The sequence below is a fragment of the Impatiens glandulifera genome, chromosome 6, assembly GCF_907164915.1.
Source record: "Impatiens glandulifera chromosome 6, dImpGla2.1, whole genome shotgun sequence".
NCBI lineage: Eukaryota > Viridiplantae > Streptophyta > Magnoliopsida > Ericales > Balsaminaceae > Impatiens > Impatiens glandulifera.
Window position 1 is genome coordinate 54313631 of NC_061867.1, and position 21526 is coordinate 54335156.

Below are 21526 nucleotides of genomic sequence, written 5' to 3' on the forward strand. Positions count from 1 at the left end.
ATAATAATAATAATATATGGAGTAATATGCTTTTCTGATTAAATAAATGAAGTAAATAAGATAGAATAGTGAAATGGGGGAGAATTAGGTTTAAATTGTAATCCAAACAATGAAGTAGTTGTCACGTTGGTTTCTAAAATGGGAAGCCACCACCAAATTTTAACCTACTTTTTCTTTTTTAACTAGTATTTTATTAGAAAGAGTGAAAAAGATTAAAGTTACTTAATCTCATCCAAAAAAGAAAAAAAATTATTTATATAACGGTTCAAAACGAATTTATTCGAAAAAACGAGACCATTAATCGTGATAAAATATTATTTATAACAGTGATAAAGAGAAAAAGCATGTAATAACTTGTACATTTAATTTGCATGATTAATTTGTGGAAGGTGCTTAATTAGCATGTATATGTGTGTCATATTAACATGCTAATTAGTTGTTAACATGTCAATATCTTATTTTACTTTTATTAATTTTTAGGTGGATTTTATAAAAAAACAAAGTATATGATTAATCCATAGTTCCTTTTAGATATCAATATATTCATCTTTAGCAAAATATATCAACACATGTTTAACATTCTTAGTCGTCTTCTTTATAGTGTCATTCTCGCTGCCTTAATTGAGAGATCTAGTTGAGCTAATAAAGCGAGATGTCTTTAATTTAACTAGCATGATTTCCGTGCGATACAAACGGAGAAATATATAAAAAAAAAATTTATATATAAAAAAATTAAATCACACTATATAATATATTCACAGTGGCTATATTCAATAGTTTAAAAATATTTAATTAAATATCATAAAAAAAAATTTACTTTAATTAAATTTTGTTATATATAAAAATTGACACATTTAATTTCCATTATTATTATAGAAAAATAATAATTATTTAAATTTTATTACATAAATTTTACCATTATATTGTGTTTGACATTAATTTTATAATATTATAATTATTAGACACTATATATATTAAATATAAGTTTGAGAAATTTTAATATTGTGTATATATTCTTTCACATTTCCATTTTTATTAATATTTTGTGAAGTTATTTAATCTCAAATTTATTATATTTTTCTTTATAGAAACTTATTTTTAAATACAACTAAAATAAAATAATACAAACAAATATGGTCATTTATTAAAAATTTTAATTTTTTTTCTATTAATTTAATTTAAATATTCCTTTTTTTTAATGTGAATTATCACACTATTGACGAAAATAATATTTGAGAAAATATGTTTGTATTTTTTTCTATTTTGTACATAATTATTTCAACTTCTACAATATCCTCTCAAGAAATTCGAAAACAGTTTATTATACATTAAAACTCAAAATATTAATTAAAATATATGTGAAATGTCTATTAAAAAATAATGTTGAACCATCTTTTTTATGTCAATACCATAAAACTCTTGTTTCAAAACTATATATATATATATATATAATTTTATTTTGGTTAAAAAATAACATTAATTATTAATTTTATTAAAAAAATAATAATTAAATTTTATAATATTTTGTATAAAAAATATATATTTATAATAATATTATAAATTAAAATAATAAATATTTATTAATTATTTAAAACATATCAAAATAAAGAGTTAAATATATTTTGTATTATTTATATATATATATATTATCTATTTTTTATATTTTTTATTATATATATAAATAATTAAAATATTAATATTATTCATTAAAATACAATTTTATTTATAGTTTTATTATAAAATATCTTATTAAGTTTTGTTATAAAAAAAATTAAAAATTTAAATCCTTGAAGGCAAAGAATTATCGGGTTTCTCTTAATTTCAAATCCTCGTCTTCTTTCGCTTCCTATTTTTCTTTAAATGAAGATCGAATTTTTTCCTCTAGGTCTCTCTTACGTCGCCGTCGCCCTCCTTCGTCGCGTCGTCGTCCACATCCTCTTATCGTGCTACCTATACCTAAGGAGAAATGATAGTCGATTTCAGAAAGACCTAGATCTAAGGAGAAGGGAGAGACAATTGTACCGCAAGAATTTGATGAGAAATTCATATAAAATGTGTAAAAATAAAAAAAAATAATAAAAAAAATTCTAAATCTACAGAGACAGAGAATACTCGTCTTCCTATTGATTTTGAATCATTGTCTTCATTCTCTTCCCATTTTTTTTCAAATTAAGATCGAATATTTTCCTCTATGTCTCTCTTGCGTCGGCGTCGCCATCTTCCGCTGCATCATCGTTGCCCTTCTCCGTCATGTCAGAGTCGCCCTCCTTCTCTTCTCGTGCTACCTATACCTAAGAAGAAAAGAGTGCCGATTTAAGAAAGACTTAAACCTAAGGAGAAATGAGAGACGAATGTAACGCGAGAATTTGATAAACCGTGAGAATTTGATTAGAAATTCATATAAAATGTGTAAAAAAAATTTAATTAATTTTATTTTTTTTCTAAATCCATGGAGGTAGAGAATCCTCGGCTTCCTTTTAATTTCGAATCATCGTATTCATTCGTTTCCCATTTTTCTTCAAATCAAGATCGAATATTTTCCTCTGGGTCTCTCTTCCGTTGTCGACGCCCACCTCCTATTCTCATGTTAACTATACCTAAGGAGAAATGAGAGTTGATTGAAGAAAGACATAGACCTAAGGAGAAAAGAGAGACGATTGTACCGCGAGAATTTGATGATAAATTCATATAAAATGTGTAAAAATTTGGTAAATGTCACCCTAAATTTTTAGTTTTAAACATCATTATATATAATCTCCGTTCGATCAATTTATACATATATTACCATTACTTTTGACATTCCCCATCAATCACAAATTCACACACCATTAATGTAAGGACGCATTTACGTAGGCATGCCATCTACATCGACCACAAATTCACCGGCATGCCATCTACATCGACCACAAATTCTCCCACTCATACCCACATGTACAATCACATATTTGTAAAACATTTACGTAGGGATTCACACACATGCCATCTACATCGATTAACTTTTAATTTTTTTTTCTAAATCCATAGAGGTAGAGAATCTTCGGCTTCCTTTTAATTTCGAATCATCGTATTCATTCGTTTCCAATTTTTCTTCAAATCAAGATCGAATATTTTCCTCTGGGTCTCTCTTCCGTTGTCGACGTCCACCTCCTATTCTCGTGTTAACTATACCTAAGGAGAAATGAGAGTTGATTGAAGAAAGACATAGACCTAAGGAGAAAAGAGAGACGATTGTACCGCGAGAATTTGATGATAAATTCATATAAAATGTGTAAAAATTTGGTAAATGTCACCCTAAATTTTTAGTTTTAAACATCATTATATATAATCTCCGTTCGATCAATTTATACATATATTACCATTACTTTTGACATTCCCCATCAATCACAAATTCACACACCATTAATGTAAGGACGCATTTACGTAGGCATGCCATCTACATCGACCACAAATTCACCGGCATGCCATCTACATCGACCACAAATTCTCCCACTCATACCCACATGTAAAATCACATATTTGTAAAGAATTTACGTAGGGACTCACACACATGTCATCTACATCGACCACAAATTCTCCCACTCATACCCACATGTATAATCACCCGGCATGCTATATACATCGACCACAAATTCTCCCACTCATACCCACATGTACAATCACATATTTGTAAAGCATTTACGTAGGGACTCACACACATGACATCTACATCGACCCCACTCATACCCACATGCATAATCACATATTTATAAATTCGCATCAATTGAGACTCGAACTCTGGTCTCCAATATGAAATGTGAACACTTTAACCATTAAACCTTTTTTTCCAACTAGTTATATATTGACATATCATTTTTAAATTTTTATTGAAAAATTTGACGAAATGACCCTAATGATTCACTTTGATTTTTTGACCAGCGCTTAAAATAAAAAGTGCTAGTGACACATTTTTTTTTGGACGATTTTGCCCCCTCTCGTGAAACATACTCAATCGCGAGACGCAACCGACATTCGCGAGACGCAACCGGCAATCGCGAGAAAGTTTTTTTTATTTTTTATTTTAAAAAAAAATTTCACACGGCATCCGATTGCGTCTCGCAACGGGGCATTTTCGTCCCAAAAAAAGTATCACCAGCGCATTTATTTTATGTGCTGGCCAAAAAGTCAAATAAACTAATCTTTAGGGTCATTTTATCGAATTTCCGTTTTATTCCTATTCAATTCATTTATAACTATACTAACCCAAATTTGTGGGATTAATTTTTTTTTATTGGTAAAATTATGACTTTGATTTTCATTTTTTTAATTTAGTTAACTATTTGTTTATATAATTTATAAAATAAAAAATAATATATTTTTATTTTTGTAAACACATTTCAACTCTAATTCTTGAATCCATAATAATAATAATATATGGAGTAATATGCTTTTCTGATTAAATAAATGAAGTAAATAAGATAGAATAGTGAAATGGGGGAGAATTAGGTTTAAATTGTAATCCAAACAATGAAGTAGTTGTCACGTTGGTTTCTAAAATGGGAAGCCACCACCAAATTTTAACCTACTTTTTCTTTTTTAACTAGTATTTTATTAGAAAGAGTGAAAAAGATTAAAGTTACTTAATCTCATCCAAAAAAGAAAAAAAATTATTTATATAACGGTTCAAAACGAATTTATTCGAAAAAACGAGACCATTAATCGTGATAAAATATTATTTATAACAGTGATAAAGAGAAAAAGCATGTAATAACTTGTACATTTAATTTGCATGATTAATTTGTGGAAGGTGCTTAATTAGCATGTATATGTGTGTCATATTAACATGCTAATTAGTTGTTAACATGTCAATATCTTATTTTACTTTTATTAATTTTTAGGTGGATTTTATAAAAAAACAAAGTATATGATTAATCCATAGTTCCTTTTAGATATCAATATATTCATCTTTAGCAAAATATATCAACACATGTTTAACATTCTTAGTCGTCTTCTTTATAGTGTCATTCTCGCTGCCTTAATTGAGAGATCTAGTTGAGCTAATAAAGCGAGATGTCTTTAATTTAACTAGCATGATTTCCGTGCGATACAAACGGAGAAATATATAAAAAAAAAATTTATATATAAAAAAATTAAATCACACTATATAATATATTCACAGTGGCTATATTCAATAGTTTAAAAATATTTAATTAAATATCATAAAAAAAAATTTACTTTAATTAAATTTTGTTATATATAAAAATTGACACATTTAATTTCCATTATTATTATAGAAAAATAATAATTATTTAAATTTTATTACATAAATTTTACCATTATATTGTGTTTGACATTAATTTTATAATATTATAATTATTAGACACTATATATATTAAATATAAGTTTGAGAAATTTTAATATTGTGTATATATTCTTTCACATTTCCATTTTTATTAATATTTTGTGAAGTTATTTAATCTCAAATTTATTATATTTTTCTTTATAGAAACTTATTTTTAAATACAACTAAAATAAAATAATACAAACAAATATGGTCATTTATTAAAAATTTTAATTTTTTTTCTATTAATTTAATTTAAATATTCCTTTTTTTTAATGTGAATTATCACACTATTGACGAAAATAATATTTGAGAAAATATGTTTGTATTTTTTTCTATTTTGTACATAATTATTTCAACTTCTACAATATCCTCTCAAGAAATTCGAAAACAGTTTATTATACATTAAAACTCAAAATATTAATTAAAATATATGTGAAATGTCTATTAAAAAATAATGTTGAACCATCTTTTTTATGTCAATACCATAAAACTCTTGTTTCAAAACTATATATATATATAATTTTATTTTGGTTAAAAAATAACATTAATTATTAATTTTATTAAAAAAATAATAATTAAATTTTATAATATTTTGTATAAAAAATATATATTTATAATAATATTATAAATTAAAATAATAAATATTTATTAATTATTTAAAACATATCAAAATAAAGAGTTAAATATATTTTGTATTATTTATATATATATATATATTATCTATTTTTTATATTTTTTATTATATATATAAATAATTAAAATATTAATATTATTCATTAAAATACAATTTTATTTATAGTTTTATTATAAAATATCTTATTAAGTTTTGTTATAAAAAAAATTAAAAATTTAAATCCTTGAAGGCAAAGAATTATCGGGTTTCTCTTAATTTCAAATCCTCGTCTTCTTTCGCTTCCTATTTTTCTTTAAATGAAGATCGAATTTTTTCCTCTAGGTCTCTCTTACGTCGCCGTCGCCCTCCTTCGTCGCGTCGTCGTCCACATCCTCTTATCGTGCTACCTATACCTAAGGAGAAATGATAGTCGATTTCAGAAAGACCTAGATCTAAGGAGAAGGGAGAGACAATTGTACCGCAAGAATTTGATGAGAAATTCATATAAAATGTGTAAAAATAAAAAAAAATAATAAAAAAAATTCTAAATCTACAGAGACAGAGAATACTCGTCTTCCTATTGATTTTGAATCATTGTCTTCATTCTCTTCCCATTTTTTTTCAAATTAAGATCGAATATTTTCCTCTATGTCTCTCTTGCGTCGGCGTCGCCATCTTCCGCTGCGTCATCGTTGCCCTTCTCCGTCATGTCAGAGTCGCCCTCCTTCTCTTCTCGTGCTACCTATACCTAAGAAGAAAAGAGTGCCGATTTAAGAAAGACTTAAACCTAAGGAGAAATGAGAGACGAATGTAACGCGAGAATTTGATAAACCGTGAGAATTTGATTAGAAATTCATATAAAATGTGTAAAAAAAATTTAATTAATTTTATTTTTTTTCTAAATCCATGGAGGTAGAGAATCCTCGGCTTCCTTTTAATTTCGAATCATCGTATTCATTCGTTTCCCATTTTTCTTCAAATCAAGATCGAATATTTTCCTCTGGGTCTCTCTTCCGTTGTCGACGCCCACCTCCTATTCTCATGTTAACTATACCTAAGGAGAAATGAGAGTTGATTGAAGAAAGACATAGACCTAAGGAGAAAAGAGAGACGATTGTACCGCGAGAATTTGATGATAAATTCATATAAAATGTGTAAAAATTTGGTAAATGTCACCCTAAATTTTTAGTTTTAAACATCATTATATATAATCTCCGTTCGATCAATTTATACATATATTACCATTACTTTTGACATTCCCCATCAATCACAAATTCACACACCATTAATGTAAGGACGCATTTACGTAGGCATGCCATCTACATCGACCACAAATTCACCGGCATGCCATCTACATCGACCACAAATTCTCCCACTCATACCCACATGTACAATCACATATTTGTAAAACATTTACGTAGGGATTCACACACATGCCATCTACATCGATTAACTTTTAATTTTTTTTTCTAAATCCATAGAGGTAGAGAATCTTCGGCTTCCTTTTAATTTCGAATCATCGTATTCATTCGTTTCCAATTTTTCTTCAAATCAAGATCGAATATTTTCCTCTGGGTCTCTCTTCCGTTGTCGACGTCCACCTCCTATTCTCGTGTTAACTATACCTAAGGAGAAATGAGAGTTGATTGAAGAAAGACATAGACCTAAGGAGAAAAGAGAGACGATTGTACCGCGAGAATTTGATGATAAATTCATATAAAATGTGTAAAAATTTGGTAAATGTCACCCTAAATTTTTAGTTTTAAACATCATTATATATAATCTCCGTTCGATCAATTTATACATATATTACCATTACTTTTGACATTCCCCATCAATCACAAATTCACACACCATTAATGTAAGGACGCATTTACGTAGGCATGCCATCTACATCGACCACAAATTCACCGGCATGCCATCTACATCGACCACAAATTCTCCCACTCATACCCACATGTAAAATCACATATTTGTAAAGAATTTACGTAGGGACTCACACACATGTCATCTACATCGACCACAAATTCTCCCACTCATACCCACATGTATAATCACCCGGCATGCTATATACATCGACCACAAATTCTCCCACTCATACCCACATGTACAATCACATATTTGTAAAGCATTTACGTAGGGACTCACACACATGACATCTACATCGACCCCACTCATACCCACATGCATAATCACATATTTATAAATTCGCATCAATTGAGACTCGAACTCTGGTCTCCAATATGAAATGTGAACACTTTAACCATTAAACCTTTTTTTCCAACTAGTTATATATTGACATATCATTTTTAAATTTTTATTGAAAAATTTGACGAAATGACCCTAATGATTCACTTTGATTTTTTGACCAGCGCTTAAAATAAAAAGTGCTAGTGACAACTCAATTTATCCGAAAATAATCAGAATAAGAATTTATCAACTCAATTTGAGCTTACAATTTTTTTATTTTTCGATTTCTATTCAAAAATCTCAACAAATTGACTCAAGAATTCTCACTCAATGCTAATCATATTCCAAAATATGTTTAAAAATCATCACTCTTTTTCAATACAAAATCAAATGAGGTGTTGTCCACTCGTTCCACATCTCCACAACATAATTTTCAGTGACTAACCATATATTTTAGCATTTTAAATGATAAATTATGGAATTAAATATTATAATAATATAATAAAAAGGTCCTTTAAAAAATTACAAAACCGAAAATAAAACTGGCTCTACAAACTTTAATTATTATTTATTTATAAATGTAAATGAATATTATTTATTTCTTTATCTTAGTTTGATTGAACTTATTTTTTTTTATATATATATATAAATTTTTAAAATTTGATAATCTACAATACTATATTAAATGTTTATTTTTTCAAACTAGCATTATAATAATATAATAGTTTTAAAATCTTAAAAAAAAAAATTGTCTGTGGTTGCCACGTCACCTCTTCATCTTCTTCCTTACAAACACTCTGTTTCTCACTCTCAAATTCCGCCATTACTGAAACCCTAAAACCAGATTCTTCTCTCTCTCAATTCCCAATTCCATCTCCGACCAATGACGGAAAAACCCACTCCTGTATTACAAAAACCACCCGGATACTTCAATCAAACCGCCCCTTCATTCAAACCACCTTCTCGCCGGCCAATTCTACCACCAACATTCCACCGCCGGCGCCGGCGATCCTTCTTTTGTTGTTTCTTGTCCATCCTTATCATCATCATAATCATAATCATCATCGCCGGCGGCAGCTTTTTCTATCTATGGTTTCAACCACATCTCCCTGTTTTTCATCTCCAATCATTAAAATTTCCTCATTTCAATTTCACAATCGACGGTTTAGACGGTCCTTCATTAACAATCCAAGCTGTTGTTATGATCGAGATAAGAAATCCCAACACTGTTTTAAATCTCAATTATAACAAAATGATTGTTTCTTTGAAAATTGAGAAAGTCGATTTTGGTTCGGTCGGTTCGGTTTTAGGGTTTTCTCAAGAGAAGAAAAACACGACGATTGTGAAGTTTAAGGTTGATTCGAAAAATGTGTTGGTTTCGAGTGAGACTTTGGTCCAGTTGAAGGAAAGGTTTCGAAAGAAGATGTTGTTGGTGAATGTTGAGGTCGAAACTTCGATTGGATTTGGGACCGAGGTGTGGCATTTTGTGCCGATTGAGATTAAAGTGTTATGCGATAACGGATCGAGTTTTAATGAGATCGAAAATGATATTGTTCGTGGTTGTAATATAAATCTCCTCAATTGGTATGTATTTTAAGTGTTGTAGGAATTGTAACAAATAATAATGTAATGTTATAATGTGTTGTAAAAGTCTAACTAAGTGTTGTAAAAGTCTAAATAAGAAAAAAAAAAACTTAACTTATTTAGGAATCCTAAATGATTGATTTTTTCCACTTGTTCAATTTATTGGTGATATTGTAATATTAGATGTTATAATGCATTAGAGATGTTTTGAAAAGAAGTGACTCTTTATTAAACTTCTCAAATTTTGAAAAACATAAATAAATAATTTATATATATATATATATATATATATATATATATATATATATATATATTATATTTATTTGGCTAAGCAAATTATATTACCACCATAATCCAAGTTTAAAAGTTATTAATAAAGTATTTATAATTTATTAGCCCCAACTCTTATAAAAAATTTATATTTATTGTGTGTTGGAAATAATGAATGAGTCATCATTGGGTAACATATAAGTGTATTGGGAAATATAAATATTTCCACATTGGTTAATGTCTAAGTCAAACTTGGGAAATGGAGTAGTGGTTTGAGTAATGTAAAGGTTTCTATGATAGTGTAAAAGTTTCTTGTATATTGTATATAAATAGGGCTCTCCCCCTCTCATGTAATCAATATAATAATAAATAATATTTTACAACTTTTCTCTACATGGTATCAGAGCAGAGCGGGTACTTGTGTCCTGACTCTCTTTCAACACTATCTTTACTTTCTCATATTCCTTTTTAGCACTTTTGTGCTGTTTAGTTTGAAATTTCAGAGTATTCTCTGCTTTTGTTAAACACGACAATGACTACTTTCGGGAACAATTTTTTTGATGGGCACTCAACCGGGAAGATGACCTCGGTTCTTTTGAATGAAAAGAACTACATCACTTGGGCGCGGTCAACAACTATTTTTCTCAAAGGGAAGCTCAAATTTGACCATATTTCTGGGACATCAACGCAATCAACCATATCAGAGAAATCCACTGAGGAAGATCAGAAAAGGGCCGAGGAATGGGAAGCCCATGACTATCAAATCATGAGTTGACTTCTAAATTTCATGGAGCTGAGAATTTCCGAATTTTTCTTGAGCAAAAATTCAGTAAAAGAAATTTGGGATTTGGTCAAGAAAAGATATGGAAATACTCAAAATTATGTTCACATATATCAACTGAAATCTGAAATACAGTCCCTCAAAAAGGGATCGAAGTCGGTTACCGAAATTGTTGGTGAGTTAACCAGAAGACGAGAAGAACTCACGATGTACTTACCTCGGACCAACGATGAGAATACCTTGCAAGAGCGAGATGAACAATAAGGGATATACCAGTTGCTTGTCTCCTTCGATCCGAGTTGGGACGTCATCCGTGCTCAAATCCTCATCACGTCTACTCTTCCAGATTTCGATGATGTTGTCTCAAGGCTACAACAAGAGGAGACACGGAGAAGCACCATGGGAGGTGAGGGACAAACAACAGGTGAAAATCAAGCATTTTTTGGTCACAAATCCCAAAATTTTCAACGAACCAGAAATCTCTTCTGTAATCATTGTAAGAAACAGGGTCATGCTAATGAGTTTTGCTTCAAACTCTATCCTCATCTTCGTGTGGCAAAGAAGAATGGTGAAGAAAAAGGTAGAAATTTTAATGGGAGAAACCCGAAAGGATTTCTCGCTCAAAACAATGGAGGAGAAAACAATGATCAAATGGGCTAGAATACTAGGCCAACTACTGGACAACACAACTTTAACATATCAGCAGGGTCAAACAATCAAACAGATTTCAATAATCTTCTTGATCAGTTTACCAAATTCATGCAAACACAAGAGGCTCGGTCCACATTCAAAGTGGACCCATGTATTTTTTCAAAATATTTTACATATTTTTGCAAAAATCCTAATTATTGGGTAGTTGATTCAGGAGCCTCAGATCATATGACTAGAAATAAAAATAAGTTTTTGGATTTTTCCATTAAAAATTCATAACAAAGTGTTAAAACAGTTAATGATTCAAATATGCCTATCTTAAGAATTAGGTCTATCAGAATATTTTCAAAAAATGTTGATAATGTTATTTATGTTCCACAATTATCTCCTAACTTATTATCTGTTAGCAAAATAACTAAAGATCTTAAATGTCTTGTTATTTTTTCTAATTAATGTTTTGTGTTTCAGGACAAGTTGACAAGAATGAAGATTGGTGAAGGACAACTTGTCAACGATATTTATATTGTTGATCTTTCTAGATGTGCTTTCAATTCATACACTAATTTTGAGCAAGATTTATGGCATCAAAGGTTAGGACATCCTTTTAATAAAGTTATAAAACATCTTTTTCGAATAGATAATTTTTGTTCAAATTGTGATATTTGTCAATTTTCAAAACAAACCAAACTTCCTTTCTACATCTCTACAAATAAAACCAATTCTCCTCTCGAATTGATACATTCAGATGTATTGGGTCCTACACCTATCGATTCGTATAATAATTTTAGATATTATGTTAGCTTCATCGATGATTTCTCACGAACAACTTAGATTTATCTTTTAACTTCAAAAGTGGAAGTGTATGAAAATTTTTTGGAATTTAATTCATTTGCAGAAAAACATTTTAATGCCACAATTAAAAACTTTCGATCTGATAATGGTACTGAATACATTAACTCAAAATTTTCAAACTTCTTTAAATCAAAGGGCATTGTTCATCAAAAAAACTTGTCCTCATACACCTTCCCAAAATGGAGTTGCTGAACGAAAAAATAGACACCTTCTTGAGGTAACCCGAGCTTTACTTTTCCAGTCTAATGTCCCTAAGAGATTTTGGCCTGATGCCATTCTCGCTGCGGTTCACCTTATAAACAGAATTCCTACCTCTGTATTGAATGGAAAAGTTCCATTCAATGTCTTAAATAACAAAGAAATCTCTTATGAACATTTGCGTGTTTTCGGTTGCACATGTTTTGTTCACACTAGTCGCACCGATAAACTTAGTACAACTTCCATTAAAGCTTTGTTTCTTGGATATTCAACGACTCAGAAAGGGTGTTATGATTTTGAAACTAATAAAATTTACATATCTAGAAATATTATATTTAGAGAGCATGAGCCATTTTTCAAAGAAAAAATTAATGATTATGGTTCTTTTAACAATTTTATCCTTACTTTTAACCCTTTTACAGATGTAACTACAGGAAATGAAGCACTAAGGTCATGCTCATGCTCATGGGAAGATGAGGTATCAAGGACCAAAGATAACGTGGAATCCGATATCATCTTAGGGGGAGAATTAGAGAGTTCAACCTATTCAAGAGAAAATCAAGAGTCACATGGTTCGGAAAATCCATCAGAACAAGAAAGACAACCTATTTTAGAAGAAGTTCGTGAAAACCTATTATGATATGAAGGTGTAAGAAGATCCGTGCGTCCTAGCCGACCACTTGCAAAACTTGATGACTATATTTCTTATAAGGTATCCTACCCTATTCAACAATTTTTATCTTATGAAAAAATTTCTCAAACACATTTTAATTTTTTAACTTGTTTAGATAACATTGAGCCTAAAAATTTTCAAGAAGCTGTTTCTAATCCCTTATGACAACAACCTATGTGTGAGGAACTAGAAACACTTGAAAAAAATCATACTTGGGATATTGTTGTTCCTCCTATAGGAAAAAGACTTGTCGGTTGTAAATGGGTATATAAAATAAAATATAATAGTAATGGTAAAATAGATAGATACAAAGAACGTCTTGTAGCAAAGGGATATACTCAAACATATGGTATAGATTATGAGGAAACATTTGCCCCCATAACCAAAATGAACACGGTTAGAATTCTTTTATCGATTGTCACTAATAAAAATTGGAATATTTTTCAAATGAATGTACAAAATGTTTTTCTCTAGGGTGATTTAGAGGAGGAAGTGTATATGGATCTTCCTCCAGGTTACAAAGACAACTTGAGTTCTAAACTTGTTTGTAAACTTAATAAAGCTATATATGGATTAAAACAATCTCCTTGTGCTTGGTATTCTAAATTAAGTAATGCTCTTCTTCAAAATGGATTCACAAAAAGTACGCCAGATTCCTCCCTATTTATTAAAAATCTCTCTTTTTATTCTTATATATGTTGATGATATTATAATTACTGGGAACAATGACGAAGAAATAAATAAAGTTAAAAAGTATACAAAAAAACTTTTGATATCAAAGACTTAGGTATTCTTAAATATTTTCTTGGAGTAGAGATAGCCCATTCACAAAAAGGGTTATTCTTGTCTCAAAGAAAATATACTTTAGATTTATTAAATGAAACAGGGAAGTTGGGATTAAAGCCAAATTATACTCCAATGGACACCACTACTAAACTTAATTCTAATGATGGTGAGTTGTTAGTGGATATTGGCAAGTATCAAAGGTTAGTTGACAAACTTATATATTTAATCGTCACTAGACCAGATATTACTTTTTCTGTTAGTGTAGTGAGCCAGTTTATGCATGCTCCACGAACAAGTCATCTAAAAACAGTCGAAAGAATACTTCGATATCGCAAGGCTACTCTGGGGCAAGGAATTTGGCTTAAAAGAAATCATTGCTTAAACAACATTGGATACTCAGATGCAGACTGGGCAGGAAGTTCTGATAGAAAATCAACCACTGGATTCTGTACATTTGTTGGCGGGAATTTAGTCACTTGGAGCAGCAAGAAGCAAAACATGGTTGCAAGATCCATCGCTGAAGCAGAATACCGGGCTATGGCTACTATAGCTAACGAACTTATTTAGATTAAGCATCTACTCCAAGATATGGGGATATCTCATAGTGAACCGATGAAAATGTATTGCGACAACCAAGCAGCACGACATATCGCATCTAATCTCGTTTTTCATGAACGAACGAAACATATTGAAGTTGACTGTCCCTTTATCAGGGAGAAAGTACAATCTGGCCAAATTGAAACACCTTACGTAATGAGTAAGAACCAGTTGGACGACATCTTCACGAAGTCTCTAGATAGAACCTCCTTCGACCATATTCTTGACAAGTTAGGAGTTTTTAATCTATTCAATCTTAACTTGAGGGGGAGTGTTGGAAATAATGAATGAGTCATCATTGAGTAACGTATAAGTGTCTTGGGGAATATAAATATTTCCACCTTGGTTAATGTCTAAGTCAAACTTGGGAAGTAGAGTAGTGGTTTGAGTAATGTAAAGGTTTCTAGAGTAGTGTAAAGGTTTCTTGTATATTGTATATAAATAGGGCTCTCCCTCTCTCATATAATCAATATAATAATAAATAATATATTACAACTTTTCTCTACATTGTGATTTTCTGATTTTTCTCCCCAACTTAGTCACAATGACGTTTTCATATTCGTAGTACAAAGTTTGATCCTAGAGATTGAAGAGGTGTTTCTCTGTGACATTTTGTTCTTACCATCGGGTAATTATTCATGAATGTATATATAGTTTATTAACATCACTCTTTACTATGATTTTTCGATATTAAAAAATATTTTTTATGGCTATAAATTTTATTTTATGGTAGTTAGATATCTTGTCTTGAATAACAGAAAATATATATACATATGATGTTACAAATAAATGAAATAAAATTAAATATACGAAGAACGAAATCACTGATTGAGATGTTGATTCGAGACATGTGTTAAACACATTTTCCTTAAAACAGTTTCATCGTCTCCCGTTTGTGCTGGAGCTTATCGTAGATGACCGTCTTCTAGGGTACAACGAATCCAATAGTGATTCTACACTGAAATCACTACTCGTCGAACTTGATCAGTGTACCTAAACTATCATCGGGTTTCAACAAAAATATCGAGAAAATAACTCGAAAAACACTCACAAAACAAGAAGAGGTCTTTTGAAATTCTAAAGTAAGAAAATATAAGATGACAGGGTATGTTGAAAATGAATAAAGAATGAGTGTATATTGCTGAGAATTAAACTTCAAATAAAACCATCCAAACGTTTATTAACAATGAATATTGCTCATTAATTTGTCAATTAGTCCATAACTAATTAACATTGTTGCCTATATGTTAATTTGTTGAAATACAAATGTTAGACATTCAATGCTAGCTAATTGAAGAGTCTATATGTTAGCCAATTGATAGGTCAATTAAAGTTAAATGTTTATTATAACATTATGCTTTAATTTTCTAGTTAGGCATTAAATATTAATTAAATAATTAATATTTAATCATAACTTGGATTAATTTTACCGTTAATTTACGTTTGAATTTGTGTGAAATTTATTTGATTTTATTTATTCAAATTCTCATTTCCATTTATTAATGAAATTTATGAATTAGTTTAAAATTCCAACAACTTAGTCACGTGACGTTTTCATATTTGTAGTCTCAAATTTTCCTTGATGACTCTAGAAGTGACTCACGAAGTTTGATCCTGTGAGATTGAAGAGGTGTTTCTACGTGACATTTTGTTCCTACCATCGGGTAATTATTCATGAATGTATATATAGTTTATTAACCTCACTTTTTACTATGATTTTTTGATATTAAAAAAATATTTTGTATGGTTATAAATTTTATTTTATGGCAGGTAGATTCAAGAACATATAATACAAACTTGTTCAATGGGTTAAAAGGAAATCAAGTACTTCCCAATATGTTAATAAGTGAAAATAGGATGTTAAAATATATTTAACATTTTTTAATGAAAAAAAAACTTATTTAGATGTATATAATTATATAACTAGTTCATTTAATTGTATATATATTTATTTTTAACTGTTTTATTTTTATTTCTATTAATAATTATAATTATCTCCAAAAACATTATTAGTTAATCAAACAACCAAAATTAATATATTTTGTTGTGTATAATACAAACAAATGGATATTGTGAAAATTGGCTTGGTTCACTAACAATTCAAATTGGATTGCTCAACTCTATCTATTATATATTTGTCATTTAAACTATTAAAACAATCCTTACTTGAAAATCAAAATAAAAAGATGATATTAAAATATTGTCTAAACAAGACAAAAATAATGCAAAATATAAATAGAAATGAAGAAATGATAAATATAATGCTTAATCAATGTTATTTGTGACCTCAACATCCATTGAGTGTGAAATTGAGTGCTTCACACGCAATGGTTGAATAAATTTTCTATCACACGTGTTAATTGAATGGTGATCCTTTTTTTATATTTTTTTAAAGTTGTTTCTCAATAATATCAAAGCTCTTTTGATTTTGGATTACTAAATTTTAAATGTAATTAATTTATTTATTAATGAAATATTAAATTAATTTTACTCTATTTTTATTAAATTTAAATTATATATATAATAATATTTTAATATCAAACAAATTTAAACTAACTTATTTATTTTATGAAACAATTTTATTTTTAACCAAACCCAGAATATCATATAAATCAAAAATTAAACGGGCACGACACTATTCACACAATCAGAAAAACGTTATATATATATATATATTATATATATATATATAAAAACTATTAAAATATTTAATTTAAAAAGTTTAATTTAAAATTTATTAAATTTCATAAATCATATAATTTAATTTGAAATATATTAAGTAATTATATTACAAAATAAGAAAAAACAAACAAATCACAAAAATATTAAAAAACAATTATGATATAACAATTAGTTGATGAGTTGTAATTAAATTACAAAACACTCAACACATATGCTCTTGCTCTACTCTCCACCTATTTTAAATCAAAAGAATTTGTTTTTAGTGGATCATAACTCTCCTATATATAAGATTATTATCATTTAAAATAAAGATCTTTCTCTTTTTCATAATATTAACATCATTAATAATTAATAGGATGATGATCCTTTTTTATATTTTTTTAAAAGTTGTTTCTCAATAATATCCAAGCTCTTTTAATTTTAGAATATTTTTAATTAAAAATAAATAAATAATAATTTTCAGCACGATGACACTTAGATGACACGACGAACACGATAGAAGACACATATATTAAATTTTATAAATCATATGATTTAATTTGAAATATATTAAGTAATATTAACATTTAAAATCAAAATTATTTATTTTTAGTGAGTCATAACTCTCTTGTATAAGATTCTTATCCTTTAAAATAAAGATATCTTTCTTTTTCAAAATTCATATTTTAAATTTATTACTCTAATATGATTCTCATTCAAAAAACAATAAGTTTATATATCAGCATTTATCAAAAACTAAAAATTAATTAAGGTGTACACAATACTTATAAACAAAAAAAAATGGTTCCCTAGTTATTAATATTGATTAATAGTGAATTATAAATTATGTGATTTTTAAGATTATTTTATTTCTTATATATATTAAATATAATTTTTGTTTAGATATTACATAATAAATTAAATAACATCAACTTAACAAAGGATATTTATATATTGTTCTAATTAAATATATCAAATGAAATACCTTTCTAAAAGTTATTCGGTCATTTAAATTTTTTCTAGATACAGATTGAGAAAACATATCCAAAACATGTTTTTAAATGGGCCAATTATCCAAACCAAACAAACCCTAAGCATCCCCTGTGTCGGTCAATTCTTGATCTCCACGAATAGATAACATAGAGAAAGAGATTTAAGAATAGAAAGAACAAGTCAAATTCAAGTTCATCTGTCTCTTGTTATATATACAAAAAAACTATTAAAATATTTAATATAAAAAGTTTAATTTAAAATTTAATAAATTTCATAAATCATGTGATTTAATTTGAAAAATATTAATTATTTATTTTACAAAATAAGAAAAAACAAACAATTATGATATAATAATTAGGTGATGAGTTGTAATTAAATTACGAAACACTCAACACATATGCTCTTGCTCTACTCTCCACCTATTTTAAATCAAAAGAATTTGTTTTTAGTGAATCATAACTCTCTTATATATAAGATTCTTATCATTTAAAATAAAGATATCTCTCTTTTTCATAATATTAACATCATTAATAATTAATAGGATGATAATCCTTTTTTTATATTTTTTTAAAAGTTGTTTCTCAATAATATCTAAGCTCTTTTGATTTTAGAATATTTTTAATTTAAAAAAAATAAAAAAATAGTTTTCAGAAGGATAACATTTAAATGACACAAACACTAACCACCCTGTTGACACAATAGGAGACACATTAAATATATATATTATAAAAAAAACGATTAAAATATTTAATATAAAAAGTTTAATCTAAAATATATTAAATTTCATAAATCATATGATTTAATTTGAAATATATTAAGTAATATTAACATTTAAAATCAAAATAATTTATTTTAGTGAGTCATAACTCTCTATTGTATAAGATTATTATCATTTAAAATAAAGATATCTTTCTTTTTCAAAATTCATATTTTAAATGATAAAAATATTAAACTTAATAAATTTATTACTCTAATATGATACTCATTCAAAAAACAATAAATTTATATATTAGCATTTATCAAAGACTAAAAATTAATTAAGGTGTACACAATACTTATAAACAAAAAAAAATGGTTCCCTAGTTATTAATATTTATTAATAAAGTGAATTATAAATTATGTGAATTTTAAGATTATTTTATTTCTTATATATATTAAATTAAATTTTGTGTTGATATTACATCATAAATTAAATAACATCAACTTAACAAATGATATTAATATATTGTTCTAATTAAATATATCAAATGAAATATCTTTCTAAAAGTTATTCGGTCTTTTAAATTTTATCTAGATCCAGATTGAGAAAACATATCCAAAACATGTTTCTAAATGGGCCAATTATCCAAACCAAACAAACCCTAATCATCCTTTTCTTCTCTCCCCTGTGTCGGTCAATTCTTGATCTCCACGAATAGATAACAAAGAGAAAGAGATTTAAGAATAGAAAGAACAAGTAAAATTCACGTTCATCTGTCTCTGGTTAAACCTATTTCTGCAATTTAGTCAAAGGTAAGAGATAAACAATTTCCCCAAACCCTATGTATGATATTTAGGTTAAAAAATCTGAAATTTTGGTTTAATTTATGTAGACAAGAAGAAAACAAGAATGGCAGAAACAACAGAGCAGGTGAACGAGGAGATTCCGACAACAACCCATGATCAGGAAGAGATCGAAGAAATGAATGATGATGATGATAATAATGATAGGGCATCATCCTTAATGGTGGGTTTAAATCTTGTTTTAATTTTGTCGGTTCTTTCTCTACCGGAAGAAGAATTTGTTGAATTTGTTGAATTAGAAGATGAGAAAGAAACCGAGCAAGAAGAAAACATGAGGATTAATACAAAGGAGTTAAAAAAAACATCGCAGAGACATGATCATCATCATCATCCTATGCATGAATTAAGAACAGAGAGGTTTCATACCAAGATCAGAGATTGTAGGTATGACAATTTCTTTTTTTCTATGTTTATTGTGATGGATCATGAATGATTGAATTGAGTTGACTTATTTAGGGTTCTTATTTGTTAATTCAGGCACAGTAGAAGGATGTAAGATTCATAGAAACTATCCAAGAGAGTTATTATTCATCCCTTTATTAACATTTGGGAGGATGTATATTTTGGTTTTAGTTTGTAATGAGTTTGAAGGATATTTCAAATAGATCATATATAAAAAATGTATGTAAATTAATATCATGTATAGAAAGAAAAACAATCTTGGGTTGGTGTTGTCATTTTTTTCTCGATCTTGTGCTGTTCTTGTGCTCGTGCAAATATTAGTATGGATCTTGAACTAATTTTCATTTCACTATTAGGGTTTGAATTGAAGATGATCATCAATTTTGAAATCTGATTTTTTTTTCACATTTTGTGGAATGAGATTCATTAGATTGATTTTGGTTTCCATTATTATATTTGGGGGAGTTTTGATGAGTTTTTCAATTATGTATGTGCCCTAGTTTTTATTTAATTTCTTATTATTTGTCTTAATTCAAATTTTTGTATAATTTATTTTTGAGTAATAATAGAGATTGAGAATTTGGTATCATAAATGGTGTTGGGAATACGTGACAATAAATGGTGTTGGGAATACGTGATTGAACTTAGAAAATGAAAATTTTCTCTTATATTAGATTTCAGTCTATATCGTTTTGATACTATTAATGACACCAAATTTTCGATCTATTATTACTCTTTACTTCTTAACCATTTTTCAGGAATAGACTTAAGATTAGGCATTTAGATACATTTCATGATATTCATTTGAATAATTACCGCCGCTTAATTTATCATGCATCCGAATAAATTAGGGAACTTTTGAAATTAGTTAGTATTAAGGATTCCATTTTTTTAAGGCAAAAGGTAGATTATTAACATGATGATACTAGCCCAAGTAAGCCTAACAATCTTAATGGTATGACCTAGACCTTACCCACTAAATTTATTAGGTTTTTACATGAGAATGGTATTTTTGTAATAAGAGTGGGCCTATGATAAGACTAATTAGGCCCACAATATGAACTGTTAGTTGGTTCTTTTCTTTTAGTACAAAAGTAATAATAGTGAAATTGAAAAAAAGTTTATTATAACATAAAATACTATTTAAAATAAATAAAAAATTACAAAGAAAATCAAATTAAAAGCAAGAATACCATGTACCACCCAAATAAGTTACCTACTAATTAAAGTAGTTGAGTGTTTCGTAAAAGACTAAATATCACAAATTCGATTCTCAGTTAGAATCCATATAAAAAATATTTAAAAATAAACAACAAATTTAATTCATTTTCAAACCTTAGTATAAATAAGAGACTTTTAGTCTATTCCCCATTAAACTATTTTGGTGAATTA

At 28.0% G+C, this 21526-nt stretch overlaps 2 protein-coding genes across 2 annotated transcripts; both read left to right on the forward strand.

Moving 5' to 3' along the window:
• The first annotated feature begins 9006 nt into the window (after positions 1 to 9006).
• LOC124943918 lies at positions 9007 to 9720 on the forward strand. Its single transcript, XM_047484375.1, has one exon. The coding sequence runs from the start codon at positions 9007 to 9009 to the stop codon at positions 9718 to 9720; it is 714 nt and encodes a 237-aa protein (XP_047340331.1).
• A 9839-nt stretch (positions 9721 to 19559) lies between these two features.
• LOC124942851 lies at positions 19560 to 20419 on the forward strand. The gene is made up of 3 exons (XM_047483421.1): positions 19560 to 19681; positions 19762 to 20116; positions 20210 to 20419. The coding sequence occupies exons 2-3, from the start codon at positions 19779 to 19781 to the stop codon at positions 20226 to 20228; spliced, it is 357 nt and encodes a 118-aa protein (XP_047339377.1). The 5' UTR covers positions 19560 to 19681; positions 19762 to 19778; the 3' UTR covers positions 20229 to 20419.
• Positions 20420 to 21526: the final 1107 nt, after the last annotated feature.